Source organism: Centroberyx gerrardi, chromosome 20 (genome assembly GCF_048128805.1).
Source record: "Centroberyx gerrardi isolate f3 chromosome 20, fCenGer3.hap1.cur.20231027, whole genome shotgun sequence".
NCBI classification, from domain to species: Eukaryota; Metazoa; Chordata; class Actinopteri; order Beryciformes; family Berycidae; genus Centroberyx; species Centroberyx gerrardi.
Genome location: NC_136016.1, coordinates 20,502,176 through 20,518,604, shown reverse-complemented (window position 1 = coordinate 20,518,604; position 16,429 = coordinate 20,502,176). Strand labels below are relative to the sequence as shown.

The 16,429-nt window shown below is 43.1% G+C and overlaps 1 protein-coding gene across 1 annotated transcript in view; it reads left to right on the top strand.

Moving 5' to 3' along the window:
* snx29 (sorting nexin 29) overlaps positions 1-16,429 on the top strand; it is a 136,576-nt gene that overhangs the window by 67,357 nt on the left and 52,790 nt on the right. Inside the window, exon 15 of the mRNA XM_071905179.2 lies at positions 3,667-3,773. Within this exon, the coding sequence (XP_071761280.1) occupies positions 3,667-3,773 (107 nt within the window). The remainder of the gene's footprint in view (positions 1-3,666; positions 3,774-16,429) is intronic.

Below are 16,429 nucleotides of genomic sequence, written 5' to 3'. Positions count from 1 at the left end.
AGAGAGTCTCCAGTCAACTGGAAACTCTGGGGATGCAGACGTCTGGGAATGGGAGAGTGCAGTAGAACACACACACACACACACACACACACACACACACACACACACACACCTACACACACACACAAACACACACATACAGACAACACATAACTCGTACAAAGCTCAACATTTCAGCAGTGCTTCTACATGCCTCACTCACGCACACACACACACACACACACACACACACACACACACACACACACACCACACACACAAACACACACACACACACACACACACACACACACACACACAGAGTGACATGGCTGCTTGCAGCTGCTGGGAAGTGTTGCTCAGTTAGTTTTATTACAGACCAGCTGTCTGCCCAATTTCCTAGAGTCTGAAACATCTGTGGGTGCCCCCCCCACCCTCACCCCCCCCCCCCCTCTCTCTCTCTCTCTCTCTAATCCCCCCTCCCTCGCCCCCTCGCCCCCGACTCTCTCTCTTCCTCGTTCGCCCATACAGCCTGTGTATGTTTCATTATTAAGAGCCTATCAATGTGACAGGTAACAGAAATCCAAGTTAAGGGAAAAAAAAACTCTGAGCTGAGGCAAATTGGTACCGCAAGAGCAACCGTCAGCAATCCTCTGTGTGTGTGTTTGTGTGTGTGTTTGTATGTGTGTGTGTGTGTGTGTTTGTTTGCCATTTTTATATCTTTGTGCCTCTTTTTGTGAATGTGTGTGTCTCGGCTTGGATGCTTCTCTCTCTCTGTGTGCATGTATATCCCTCAGTATTTGTATGTTTATGTTTTCATGCTGTGTGTGTGTTTGTCCGTATGTGGTCTGTGTGTGTGTGTGTGTGTGTGTGTGTGTGTGTGTGTGTGTGTGTGTACAGTAGCTTTCTAGGCTATTAGGCTGCTGACAGAGGTATATAGTACAGTGCTATTGGCGGGCCAAAGATAAGCCTGGGGATTGCTGTGCCACTGGGCCCTTTGCAGGAGCCCTGATAATGCTTTTCTATTAGCCGGCGTGTGTGTGCGTGTGTGCGTGTGTGTGTGTATGTACGTCTGGGTATACGTGTGCGTGGGCACGTATGTGTGTGTAACTTTCTTGCTGTGCCAGCTACTGTAGGTTGCAGCATTAAAGAACTTTGGTTTGAGCCCCAAAGGTTTGAGGTGTGCATTTGTGCGTGTGTGTGTGTGTTTGTGGGTGTACATGTGTGTGTGTGTGTGTGTGATCTATGTTTTTACTCTCTTGTGGGGTCCAAAAACCCCAGACTGATTGGGAAAGTGAATGAGAAACACTCTGCCTTCCCTCAACAGCCACTGCCAAGTTTCCCTTGAGCAAGGCACTAAACCCACCAGCTGCTCTGCTGGAGCTGCCCAGGGCCCAACTGGTTGTACTGGGCAGCTCCCAGGTGTGAATGGGTGTAACTGTGTATGTGTGTGTGATCCATTCCAAACCAAAACTCACTTTAAAACCCCTTTATCATCCCATTCTATGATATATAGCATTATCAATACCAGAATTAATCCTTTGTTCTTTCAGTGTAACACACGTTTCAACAACAAGTTCCTTCTACTTGTGCTGCTATTGCTTGTGAATTAATGTTACAATGCCAAAAGTCTCTCTGTATGTAGGTCTGTTCTGAAATTTAAAAAAGCAGGGGGTATGGCTGCAAAAGCTCGCGCATCAATCATCCCTGGTTAGATTATAGATTAGAATACAGCAACAGTAAACATGTCGTCCCTCATAAATGATGAAGTCCCACTCTAGGCCAATCAGCAGCAAGTATTTCACCTTGTTTTGGCCTGGAACAGAGTATCTGCACGTCCTTAAAAAGTCTTCACCATGCAATGACAGATTTTTTGTGCTACCTGTCCACTCTTAGATGAATACAGAGCAGGGTTAGTTGTACAATATGCAAAAAAAAAAAATTCCCATTGCAAACACATTTGAACTTCATGTCCCTTAACTGTTATTTTCCTGTTGTCATTTTTCTTACACCACCCGTTTATAGTTTCAGAACTTTGATTAGCTATGTTCGATCTGAAATATCCTGGTTTTGCCATGCATCTTTCTTTATTTCTGACTTTCTGAAACCTGCATATACAATACAGTTCCCTGTGTAACTGTAGCGCCCCCTCTGGGCCAGTCAGTTGAATTTTGAAATTGCCACAACTTGGTGGTGAGATGCATCGTTCCCCCAAGTTTCATCAAAATCCGATCAGCGGTGTCTGAGATACTGTGTGTGATGGAGGGGCGAACAAACTCCTTGTCCGTCTCATTGACTGATACGGTGCAGGTGTGTGTGTGTGTGTGTGTGTGTGTGTGTACAAGCCTTGGCTCTTTATGTGCACATCCACTTGTGTGTGTTTAAGTGCGGTCCATTGGGCCAACTTACCCGTCGTTGCTCTTATCGGTGCGCCCGTACCTGCCTGTGATTCTCAACAGCTTTCCCTACGGTCCCGTCTATTTGGAACTACAATGAGCCGTCCCGCTTCGTCAATACCTGCCTTACTCTGTCTAGACTTTCAGACGCTCGCTGGGGGTTCAGTCCTGATCTAATCACAGTCCAACCTCATATTTTCTAAAGAGCCTCCTCCAACAGCCACCGCCGCTGGTTTATTTGAGCTCTGGGCTGCCTTTGGACATGCTGTATTTCTGTCTCTGTAGTTTATTCTCTCTCTCTCTCTCTCTCTCCCTCTTTGTCTCTCTCTGCTCATGCTTCTCTCCCTCTCTCCCTCTCTCCCAGCCTCGGCGTGTTTGTCTAGGTGTTAGCTGTGTGTGGTGGCGGTGAAATAACGGCGTTAATTTGCTTTTCCTGAGGTGAAAAAACAATCCGTCTCCCCACCCACACCCCCCCCCCCCGCGAAAGATACAAGAGCCTCGACTTCCGCTAAGTTCCGCCGTTCCTCACCGGGGGAACCCGATTAGCTGATGTTTATGGGCCGGGAAGCGGCGCTTTAGGCTCCGCCGTGATGAGTTTAGCCGGTTAGCGAGCTAGCGCGAAGAAACAATAAGCCCCGTCTGAGCGGAAAGTCAGAATAAAACGGGCGGCGGGAGAGCAGGGGAGTCTATCACTTTGACAAAACAGTGAGAAGTTTTCTCTGAGGAAATATGAGTTTGTGTGGTGTGTGTGTGTGTGTGTGTGTGTGTGTGTGCTTTCTTATCTGCCTGCACCAGCATTTTGTAATGTATGTAAAGTGTGCATGGATACACCGTGTGCATTTGTGTTCTTATATATGTGTTTGTGTGTGTGCTTGCATGCCTGTTTTCATGTGTGTGACTCATATCTGCTTCTGTGTTTTGGTGTATTTTGTGTGTGTGTGTGAGACAGTAATTAAAGAAAATGGGGCCTCGTGGCTCATGCCTGGCGTCTCAGCGTTGGCTGATAATGTGTGTATTATATACGTAGATCTGCTGCTCCCTGCGTGTTGTTCCCTCGCTGCTAAATAACAGCATCAAACAGCCGCAGGTGCCAGAACTCACTACAGAAGACAACACAATGTGCATAATTGGCAGAAGCCCACTGTTTATAATTGGGTGTGAAATGAGTCTCTCTCGTCGCAGTTGCTGCTCTTGACATGTCAAAACAATGGTGCACCAGTGTCTCTTGGTGCTAACTCTCTCTCTCTGTCTCTCTCTCCTCTCTCTCTCTCTCTCTCTCTCTCTCCTCCAGCCCTGCCCATGCTGCGGCCGAGCGAAGACCCGCCCCCCGCCCCTCAGAACAAGTCCATGGGTGACATCGAGGAGCTGGCCGCTAGCTATGAACGCAAACTCATAGAGGTGAGTGCCGTCCCGCCGTCGCTCCATACATCACCGTTACTGTCACTGCATACGGACAGTTATCTAACTCATAAAGGGAAGGGCCGCATTTACAATTTCCAGATATTGATTTTTTTCAGCTGTCGCAACAAATCATTGCGATTACAGGGGATGTAAACATTACATTTTATAGGCATGCGTAGCATTATTAAACCTCAATATATCCTTGTCAAATGAATCATGATTCCTCGGTGTAATTACCGTAAACAAATGAGACCGTGGTGGAGATGATTCATGACCTTTATCTCTCCTTTATTTATTTATCTCTCCTTTATTTATTGTGTGTTTTTTAATGTGCTGTATAGTTAGTCTGCTATGTGTTATTTGTCTTCCACTGAGGACCACAGTGGAAATAAGTGTTTCGTTTAACACTTTCATGTGCCGTCCTCTGGCTTCAATGTAACATGCTAAGTCCTTTAACATGCTTGATTTTTTACCCATAATAAATTCAATCAATCAATCATCTCATCTGTCTTGTTAGTGCTCGTGTTCCTCTAAATTAAGACCACATTTCCCATAAACCCTGTTGCTTCACTTTCGCAAAGAGGATGTTGAGGTTTGAGGATGAAGGTGATTTCTCCATCTTCCTTTCCCTCCTCCCACCATGTGCTGCCAGAAACTCTTTCAGCTTTAGCTGCGTTTGCTCTGGAAGAACAGAACCTCTTCCTGTTTTGTGCCGTAAAGCGATCCAGCAGATTTCCCTCCAGATCCACCAGGTGGAGAAACTATGGAGGATGCAGAGTAGAGGCTGATAGAGGCTGACAGGCTGCTCAGCGATGGTCTCATTTGTTTACGGTAATTATACTAATGTCTTAAAATGAACGTGGTAATGATGTAGTGATGTTGACGCGCTACATGTAGCACCTTTAAGTTTGAGTTGAGAGATACCTGAATGGATATATAGAGGAGGAGGTTAAATCCCCTTTGGCCTGTTCAGAACTGTTTTTCAAGGCTGTGCAGGGAAAATGGGAAATTGTCACCAAGCGACTGTAACTGTAAAGCAGAGAAGCGTACTTTCTGCAAGTGCATTTGATTCAAAACATTTGTGTTCCAAGCGACAAGAGCTGTTCCCTTGGCAGGGTTTCCTCCAATATATAGATTGTAGAACTTAGGGATGATCTGTAATGATTGGACGACAGGCATAATGTTGCCGACTGTGTGAGGGCTGATGGGAATTGCGTCCAGCTTCCTGTTAGATTGACCAATGATGTGACACTCTGAAACCCAGTGAGAGGATGACATAGGCAGAGAGAAGTGAATACAGTGTGTGTGTATTATAATGGGGAGGTGGGAGGAGGGGGGGGGGGGGGCGAGGGGTAGGGGGGGTGGGGTGTATATGAATTATTCATCGGCTGTTTTATATTTCTTTAATAAGAAATAATTCCGCCTGTGTTTGGGCAAACTATGGCTTCACTTATTTATGCACATGTATGTGTGATGCATTTTTCATGGCGTTTACTTATTTATTTGTTCATTTGCTTGGCTGTCAGTCTCCATCGGGCTTCCAGCGCGAGCCGGGAGGACGGGCGCGGGACACAATCACGCCGCCGCCTCTTTCCAAGTCCCAGCCGAAGCCGGCCTTGATGGCCGCGTTTAAATGGGCTGTCAGGGGGAATGCAGGTGCTTCCGTCCTCGCCGATACGTAACAAGTTGTCTCGCTGAAGTATGGTAAACTGGGGAAAGGGGCTGAGGACGCGAGGCCGGCGCCGGCTCGTCGGCTAATGATATCAGCATGTGTCCCGACCGCAGAGGAGAGGGAACAAGAAGATATGCGGCAGGAAGGAGATTTGTTCTCATTATCGCTCTCTCCACCCGTCTTTTCAACAGGCCGGTTCAATAGGAGGCGCCATAATATTCAATGGGACATTGTTGTCACATTTGTATGAGATGGCGAGAGAGATATTGATAGAGAAATACTGAGAAAGAGAGCGAGTGTGCCTCTCTTTATTGTTTACAGTGTGTGTGTGTGTGTGTGTGTGTGTGTGTGTGTGTGCATTCTTTCAGGGTCAGCAGCATCACTGTAGGTCCTGATGTGAGGATTCAGAAATTCTACAGTCTATAATTACATTAGTGCCTGTCAACCTTTCTGGTTCAGCTTTCTTGCTTCAGCGAGTGAGACAAAAATCTGACTGACCGAGTTATCGATCGTTTGAAAATGTCACATCAAGCCTAGTTTGATTTATACAGGCCTGGTACACACACATAAATATTGGACAAGGCCCTGCATTCATTAACCTGGAAAACACGCCTCTAATCGTGACCTAATTCGCTCTTAATTTAATGATGCTAATGTGTTTTATTGACTTTGACTTTCTTTACGTTTGAGCCAAATCTCAAGGCGCTGTTGTCCTCTTTTCCCGCTGCTCTCTTCTCCTGCCAGGGCAGCCATGGCTCCTGAAAAGTCTGAAAATAAGTGATCTAAATGTACAGCCTTAAAAAGTATTAAAATATCTTAAATCCAGCTATTAGATGGCATATTTTTTCACCAGGTAATGACAGGTTTCTTTGCAGCTGCATGTCCACTCTTAGATTCATCCAAAACAGGGTTAGTATACATTATGAGTCATATCTGCTTTACTAAACAAAATTAGACATCATGTTCCTTAACAATTAATTTCTTGCTGTCAATTTTCTTTTACTGCCCGTTTACAGATTCAGAACTGACATGCTATGTTGGATCGGAAACTTCGGAAATCGGAATCTTTGTTTCTTTATTTTTCTTATTTTCACTTTTTCAAATGGGCCGTAAATGTAATTCCAGGTAGAATTAAAAAGCCTTACATGCGGGTCGCTTCCTGCTGCTTTTCCTTTGCTCCTCATTCCCTCGAGGCCTCCCTCTTCTTCTCTTTCCTCCACTATCACCTCTGTTTTCTTCCTCTCCATCACTCCCTTTAGTTTCCCCTCATTTTTCAACCTTTATTTAACCGTGAAAATTGACTAAGACCATGAGCTGATATACAGAAACGACTTGGGGAGTAAATGAGAGTTTTTACCGCCTGATGATTCCAGGATCTCCTCTTCACCTTCTTCACCTTCTTCTCACTCTGTCTCTCCCTCTCTCTTCACACTCCTTCACCCCCTTTACTGCCTCCTCCCCTTCACTTATCGGCTATGAGAGTGAGAAACTGATCTGAGGTGTGTACGTGTGTGTGTGTGTGTGTGTGTGTGTGTGTGTGTGTGTGTGTGTGTGTGTGTGTATTGGTGTCTGGATAAGTGGGTTTGCTCACCATGAATCTGCATGGCTGTCAGATCTCAGTGGGATTGAAGGCGACCGATGTGGGAGGGCGTGTGTGTGTGTGTGTGTGTGTGTGTGTGTCTGCACATTGCACACTGAATCTCATGGCTGTCAGCTCTCAGTGATTGTGAAGCGAAGGATGTGATAGCATGGCCTAGCTGGCTTCAAATGCCATAGTATGACCACATAGACATAGTGTGTGTGTGTGTGTGTGTGTGTGTGTGTGTGTGTGTGTGTGTGTGTCTCTTTGGCACTTTAACATAAGGTGCTGATATAATGGTGCCTGTCTGGAATGAGAGGAAAGACAATAAAATGGTGAAAAAAAAGAAAGACTGGAAGACAGACCGATAGAAAGATCAAAAGACAGGCAGATAAAAAGAAAGAGTGAAGGACGAAGAAAGACTGAAAATGAGGATGAGGATGAGGATGAGGAAGGAGACTGTCTCAGTTGTGTTGGTGACTGACCCAGAATCCTTTTGGCCACTTGGGGCGTTTATGAATGAGACGTTCATCTCTTTCTGTTTTTAGAAAGCCAAATTACGACTTTTTCAAGACTAACAACCAAAATAAAATAAAACCAAAAAAGCTGTCAAAAACAGATTCAACATAGCTAGTAAAAGTTCTGAATCTATGAAAAGGCAGTATAAGAAAAAGGACACCAGGAAAGTGAATGTGTAGGGACATGATGCCTACCTGTGTTTATTAAAGCAGATGTGATGGCATATTGTATTAACATGCATGTGGGTGAGACAGTGTGACCAACTGGAAGTGCAAGTAAAGAAAGACAGCATGAGGAAATGAAACCAACACTGCTACTGCTCCCATTCACATCTTTTGCTGAAAATAAATTCATGCCATTTACCTCATTTAGTTTCCTTTACTTTCCAACTCGGCCTCCACTAAATATCACTGAATGTCAAGAATCTGTCAGTAACACCATCTAATTTTCTCTTCGCATCAAAGTGAAACATAATTAAAAAAAGAGCCCCGCATTACATGATGAAAAAACGAAGACCTCTATTTACTGTATTTAAGACATTTTAATACTTTTTAGGCCTTAAATCGACATTAAATAATTTCTGACTTTTATTAACCTCTTTTGGCAAACATTGACAGATCTCCTTTTCCAAAATGGAGTACGAGCCGGAAAGTGAGTTTTGAAAGGCAGAAATCTGAGTGCCTGGTGAAGTAATCTTTGAGTCACTGGTACTGATCAATAACCCTATCAAACCCAGATATATTATGGTAAGTTTATGTTATGGGACAGTAAAATTGCACTTAATGCACCTTCAAATTTAGTTTGATTTAAGACTTTTTCAAACTTGGATCTGGAATCAGCTTTGAGTGAATGAATGAAGTAGTGAAAGCCATCTGGTCTGTAACTGGATCAGCTCTCAGATTCAGAAGAGCGGCACTTTGAAACTAGGCCTCATGACATCATACAGTACCGCTCGACTGCGGCTAGTTTCTAGTCTAACTCGTCTGTGGCTCAAAGGCTGGATCATCCTAACCCAAATTGTTCGGGCCAGACGTCTGACTCAAACCCAGTAAACAAATAAACCCTAACTACAGTAGGAGCCTTGTTGTGACTGTGTAGTTACAACATGGGTTTTTTCCCTCCCATGCTGTATTTTTCTATCTGCTGTATTGTTAAGCGGAGGGAGTGCGCCGCTGTTGGAGGATGGAGAAGAGATATGGGTCGAGTCGTCCAGGGGGATCACGGATTCTCCCTTTGATCCACACGCTCATTAATTAACCATAAACAACATCAAGAACACGAACAACAATTACAAGCCACCGACTCAGAATCTCCTCTGTTCAGAGCGGAGACGCGGTAATAACCAGCCGAATATGAACCGAAGTGCCTGTTGTCTGTGCTGTGTAATGCAAGTGAATGTGACCCTTGGAAACACCAAAATACTGTTAATGCATGCTGGTCTTTCTGCTTTGAAGTGTTCACACATGCTCCGGGTACAGAAGCCTCTCTATGCCTTGTTAAAGTTACTTTTATTTGAATTATTTTGACCTAAAAAGAATCCATATGTCCAGATTATAAGGATCCATATGTCCAGATTATAAGGATCCATATGTCCGGATTTGAACAGGAACACATTTTCTCATATTTTGACTCTTTGGATGGACGCAATGATGATGTTCAATTTGAGGGTATTTTCTATTCCTATTTGGATGAATTGTTAAAGACCAACAACCAGTTATCAAAACAGCATTAAATCATCATGGAGCCGGGAGCTTGAAGATAGGCATGGATGACTGTAACAGCGTCTCTTTACTACTTTTACTATTGAGCTCTATGGGGAAACAACTGCTGAAGTCATCCATGTTTCAAAGCCGGTTTGATAAATAACTAACTTGTTTACTTGTAGTCGTTTCTCCAGCCTTGTAATCCATCCTGCCTCGGAGTAACTCAGAGCCACAGCAGCTCACAGCTGAATCCTCATAGAGATACGTACATTAGCCGCTAGTTGACAGCAAAACAAATGTGGATTAAGGTCTTTTCAGCAGCTACATGCGGACAGTATCGCGCTCTGAGCCTTTAGCGCAATCCTCGGTTTGTATCGTATATTATTATTCTGTCAATTTATACAGATATTGTCGTGGAAGCACTGTGTTTTGCAGGTGTTTTGTTTTTTTAATCCATAACTAAACAGCTGATTGTCATTTAATCCCTCCGGTCTCCTAAAACAAGACCCAAAACTCCTTTAAATTGAAAAAGTCTAGGTGTTAAATAAGAGCAAGAAATCTGAGGTGTGAGCACTGTGAAGGTCCCATTTTAAAAAGTTTATTGTTGCTATTTACAGATATTAAAGATATGCAGGTATGAAACGTGTCTGAAGCTCCCCAGGATGTGGCAGAATACTTTGTGATTGTTGTGTGATATATAAGATATATAGAGAGGTTATCGTACATGGAGAATTCTGACTCTGAACTGAAAATGACTACTTTTTGAATGTAAGCCTAATCTTAATCTGTCCCAATAGTTTTGGCACCCTGAGACGGGGAGAACATGCGCTAAAAAAAGGGCTTTAGTTCTTTAAATGTTCATCCGGTTTGGATGAAAACACCCTGAAATCAAAGCCGACAGACTGTACTTGAACAGCATCGTCATTGTGTCATTTCACATCCAAAGTAATAAGACGACATAACCGAAACATCCAAAAACGTGTGATCCAAGCGCTTACAGAGCTCGCTGTATGATACGGCAGCGACAATGCGCCCCGTCTGCATCATGGGCCATATTTAGACATTTCTATAAACTCTCATTTCTCTCTTTTCTCCTGTGGTCCATCTGCCGCTCTCTTTCCCTCCCACCTCTCATCTCCCCGCTCTCTCTCTCTCTCTCTCTCTCTTTTTTCCGCCTCGGTTCGGAGTGGACAGCACAGCTTGTGATGTCTATATTGGTCCTCTCTCTCCCTCCTTCCTCCGTCTCTCCACCATGTCACTTCCTGCCCAGGAGCGGCAGGAGAGGCTGGAGTGAGTCAGGGAGACGGATAGAGACAGCGGCTACATTTAGATGCACAGAGCAACCTGGTTATTGGCCATATTCTGGTTAAGGTCTTATTCGGGTTAAAGGATAACACCGGCATAATATGACTTTTTTCCTATTGCCATTAATGCCCATGAAAAGTCTAAACCCACCCATGTATTTGCCACAGTCAGAAGCTTCTACTGTCTTTTACTGTACGTTTGCAGAAGTCATGAGCTTCCATTGTTTTCAAAAATACATTAAAAACAGCTCAGACTAAAGCAATCAATCATGTTGATCAGCACATGTATTGCAGTTTCTCCTAACATAACTTCATCACACAGCTAATTATCGAGTTTAATGGGGACTATTTTCATGTTTTCCATTACTGCGCACTGTTACTGACTTCTGGTGGCAGTGAAGAGGCAAAGCTTAATTTCAGAGTGGAAGCCAAATACGCACAGTGATCGCTTCACATTCAATTCTGTCAGAATAGAACTACTTTTGATACGATTGCAACTGCGATTACTTCGGCGTTATAAGGTCGTGTTCAGAAAAAAGTGTGAAAAGGTGCGTCCCTCTCTTCCCTTTCTATTACAGGGGAAAGAAGTGATGATGTCAATAGTAGTAGTAACAGTAAATACAGCCTGCCAGTAAGGTTTTTGTTGGGATGTAAATGTACCCGTAACACCATGCGAGTCTGAGTTTGTGCAGATGGTGAAACCCAAAAATGAAAGGAGTCAGATGTTTCCATGCCAGAGTAAACAGTTTAATAAGAGAGTAAACCAGCATCTTAACTGGGTTTCTCATAATCAGACTACAAGCGCACCTGGTTATTCTAACTGAGTTATGATGTTTACATGCTTTGACCCAGGACTCTGTTCCCTGAGTAACCGGGTTACTCAGGACAGAATTTGTAAGAGCGCATGTAAACGTTTCCACTGTATGTTTCCACCCAGACATCAGCAGTCTCTCTCTCCGTCTATACCTCTCCCTCTCTCTCTCTCACATTCTCTCACTTCCCTGTTCTCTCCCCCCTCCTTCTGTCCGTCCGCGCATTTTCACGCTTATTCATATTCGCTCCCTCCCTCTGTCCTCATTTCCCTTCACCCCATTCATCGTAGGTGTCCCGTCTAATTAAGGTTATTAGGTCTCGGGTCAGCTGTGCCGCTGCTGCTCTCTCTCTCTCTCTCTCTCCCTCTCTCTCTCTCTGTCTCTTTTTGGGTTTCAGCTCAGCCAGGGCTTTCTTAGCCTTTTTATTCAGGCCAGCTCAGCTTGGCACAGCTCAGCTCAGATCAGATCATATACCCTCGGCAGCCGGGAGAAAGACCGGGGGAGAGGAGAGGAAGAGGCACAAAGAGATTCTTTAAAGACGAGAGAGCAGAGGAGGAGGAGGAGGAGGAGGAGGATGAGGCGCTGTGTGAAGGAGGAGAGAGAGAGAGTGTGTGTGTGTGTGTGTGTGTTTTTGAATAGAGTGGGAGAGAGCGAGCGGTCAGCATGACTCGGGTCACAGCGGTTGCATCACCGCACCGAACCCCCAGGCCAGTCTGAGTGTCTGTTAGCAAACAACGCTCTATTTGCATCACTTCAGCGCTCCAGGCCTAACTTCAGTCACATCAGGTCATTACCTCCTTACCTTGCTCCGCTTACATTCACTGCAAATGTACAACAGATTACTTGGTAATTGCCAATTACACCTGTGAGCCATTGAAAGGAACTTAACCAAGCTTTAAGCCTCTTGAATTTTTTAGTCCAGTGTTACGTTTCTTAGATTTCGCCAGTGTTCAGTGTAGTGAAGATATAGTTCAAGTTTATTTATATAAAGCTGTAGAAAACAAGTTTGTACCAAAGTGCTTTGCAGAAATTGGTTTTAAAAGACTTAATGCATTCCTTGCATTAAAATGCAAGGAATAAAACAACAATAAGAGGAGACAGTATATTATACAATATATAATTTTAAATGTGAATGACCATTTTGAAAGCAGGCAGTTAAAGCCGTTCTTGTGTCTCGTGGAATTTTAAACTCCTTCACATTTAGGGAAGGAGTTTAAAACATTGCTTTTAGTAACCATTGCTTCCCTTTTCAGCCCAAGTTCCATTTACTTACCCTGTAAATGGTTTTACTCTGTACCACTGTGTAAAATAAATGATACTAATTTGTCTTCATTACATGGAAAAGGCAATAACCAACTCAGTAATGTTTACTGCAGAATATATATGGCACATTTGTCATTGTTACATTGGGAAAGGATGTGGTAAGAACTGGGTCAGACCAGAGAATTAGGTTTTCTTTCCTTTCACAGTCCGGTTTCAGCTCTCTTAACGAGTATTTCACTTAGTTTTACTCAGTACCTTTGCAAAACACAAGTTGTGTGAAAGGAAATAAGCAACTATAAGGGATATGGTAAGAACCTAGAACCACTTTCTTGGTGCCTTTGCAAAACATACATGGTACATGTTGGTTTTACTTGAATTAAAAAGGAAGTAACCAGTTTTTAAGAAAAAGTACCTAGAGGAAAAGTATCTTCCAGGTCATTTTTTATATATTGTCCACAGCTTACATATCGAAACAGTAGTACAACGTAGTTTATTTTGTTAGTCTTATAAACCCTTTCAAAATGGCTGGCACTATACAGTATATTACAACTGTGTGTAAGAAAATATAATAATAAACCTTGTAGTATAAACCTTCAGTGCCTGCATGTTCCTTGACTTGATGGCTAATAGAGGAAGTGTGTCCTAGGGATCATGCAGTTTGACTCGGGCTGTTATCGTCTAAACTGTGACAAGGACAATTTTCTTAACCTCTACTTAATGTGGAGTAATACCAGAGGTGTATTTAAGTAATTTAACTATCAATTCTAAGTATTTAGCCACTTAGTTACCAATGCTGGGGAAAGTTACTTTTGAAACTAACTAGTTACTTTACTTTGTTACTTTGTTACTAAATAGTACACAGTCACTTTACGAAGTTAATCTTTATTAAAAGTAAGTTATTAGAGTACTTTCAAGTTTAAAAACATGCCTTTGAAATCTGTCTTCTGGTGATGTCATCGCTCTTACTGAATAGAAATCATCGCTGAGTCACAATCTACTGTTGATCTAAAGAAAACATCAAGGAAGCTTTCATTGATTAGGGAACCACTGATATACAGTGAACTATTAGATCACAGAGACCTTTGATTTGAATTGATCCTGTCTGGTGTCAAAATAAACAGCAGGTAGCACTCAGGTAACACTGCTTTCAGTTCCCCGCTGCACAGCTTACAGTTAACTATAATGTTCTTACCTTTTTCTTTGATCAGTTCAAAGTAATGCAAATATTCCCACATTTTGAAGTTTGAAGTTATTGTTGCACTAACTAAAAATGTAACAATTTGAAAGGAAAATAAAAGTAACGAAATGCAAGTTTGAGAAAGTAACTAACAACTGATCACATAAATTGAAAAACGAACACCTTAAGTTACTCGTTACCACAAAAAAGTAATATTCAGAGTAACGTGTTACCTCAACACTGTCAGTTACTAGCTGCAAGAACACAAGAATCACTGTTCTTACCAACTTACTTACAGTTCCTGTTACTGTCTTAAAGCTCCTCAGGCAGGACATTGCAGTGTTTTGGTCACTTTGGGTCCTTACCTTCATGATGGGATGGCCTTGGGAGGTTTGAGCTACAGAGCCGTGGCTTCAAGGTCCCAGATATGCTGTAGGCTAAAGCAGACTACAAAAGCCTGTCCAGCTCCTACCTGGTGGACTTGCTGAGCTGTCAGGTGTGTTGTGATGTTGTTATGAAAGCCTTTCTACTTGAAACTACTGAAGGAAACTGTAGGCCAGTCAGTCATCTCCTGGGCTAACAAGCTCCTGTTGAGGCTGTGAGTGTCAGGAGAAAACACTTAGTGAAAATATACATGCACACACACACACACACACACACACATACCATCATGTACTACCATGCTCTCATTTTCATAAATACACTGCCCGTCAAAAGTTTGGGGACTCCTAGCTTTTGAAAATGCTTAATAAATCAGCATGTTTTCTTTGTCAGTTTGCAATAACTTAACGCCATTAAAGACTAACTAGATTTAGTTTCAGAAAAAAAAATCATACATGCAAATATTTGTGATGATAACGCTAAAACAATTAAACTAGACGTTCATCAAAAAAACCTCCTTGGCAGCTGGAGCTGCTACTCACACTTTCTTCATGCCGACAGTCAGAGACGCTCTGCCATGAAAAACCGTTTCTTCACACCAAAGAGACACTGTGATGAACATGAAGCTGAGTGTTGACTAAATATATCCAAAGTATTAGGAAATAGCAACTTTATGTTAACAAAAGCATTTTAGCCATTTTTTCTTCACTGAAAAGTAACACAGAAATCAAATAGTACTTTGAAAATGTAGAAAAGGCAAGGAGTCCTCAAACTTTAGACGGGCAGCATATATTACCATGTGATTATTATCATCATCTGCATCAGGGCTACTTTACTTTATATTATTTCTGCATTTTTATGTTTGTGTGCCACTATCCTCCTTTTTCAATTTAGATGTCATTGTTTGCCATCTTTATTTTTTGTATTTCTTTTCTTTGTTCTTTTCCCAGTATTTTTCATCATTTGTGCAATTAAACTAAAGCTAAACCTAAATGGTTTTGACGCAGCCCTTTAGCTGCTGACCAAGTCTGCAAAACCCCTTTGTGCTGTTCCCGTGGCTCTGTGGCATCCTGGCTACTGTTCCTGTTTTTTGATATTTTGTCATCGTTATTCATTTTGTCATTTTGTCCGGCTGATGTTTAACAGGCGATGCGAGCCTGAAGTGAGCCTTTAGGTGGCCTTGACTAGAGAAAGGTTAAGGAGTGGGGAACGCTAACACGTCGCCACACAGATACTGCTTAAAATAGACCCCCCTTCGTTGGGTGAAATTAGCATGCACACACACACACACACACACACACACAAAAACACACACATACTGTACATGCATATGCACACACACATGCACGGCCGGAGAATGACAAACCGATTAGCTCCCTCTCAGTGAGAATTAATTGGGTTCCTTCACGCTTAAAATTAATTCCCTCTTTTTTAATGTCCTATTTAAGAGTTGCGGCGCCTAAATAAATAGAGGTGATGAATGGCTGGCGTGTCGGGAACAGTCACAATGTTTTAGGGTTCGGAGGGAGGGGGGGGTGGGGGGTGGGGAAGGGGAAGGAGGGGGGGGGGGGGGACCATGGCCGTGCGTTTGCTTGTTCCCTAAGGGGAAACTGTCAGGAGGTGACGCATCCCATCAGGCCCGGGCACAGAACCTACAAACTGTGATTTAAAGGCGCGCTCAGTATGTGTGTGTGTGTGTGTGTGTGTCAGTGTCCCATCATCCATCACACACCCTGAACAAACTTCAGGGTGGTTTCAGGATAGAGGCAGAAATATTGAGATGTGGAGTTTGGGGATTAATTTTCGAGCTGAGAGGTTTGTGTTTTGAAGGAGAGAGTCTCTTCAAAGATTAGCATCGTCTGCATTTTATTACTCCGTCTTATCTGATCCTGGGAATCCTCAAGTCTCTGTTGTTTAGAGACGTGTGCATGTTGACTCTGAGTGTTGGTGCACATGTGTTGTTCGGTTTAATAAACCAGCAGCAGTGCTGGGAATCACCAGAGCTCAAACAGTTTGATGTGATTGGGATTCTTATGGTCATGGTTTAATGCTACCCGGATTTCTGATGCCTTGTCATTCTCTAATTGGAATCATTTTGCTGTGATTTGTATTATTTTTCCATCATTCAACTGCAGCCGGAGTCTCATGCCTCTCAAAAGTCAGTAACTGCAGATATTTGATCGCTGCTGCTGTCTTTTCTCAAAAAAAGTGAAAATGATTATCGCTGAAATCGGCTGCAGCGG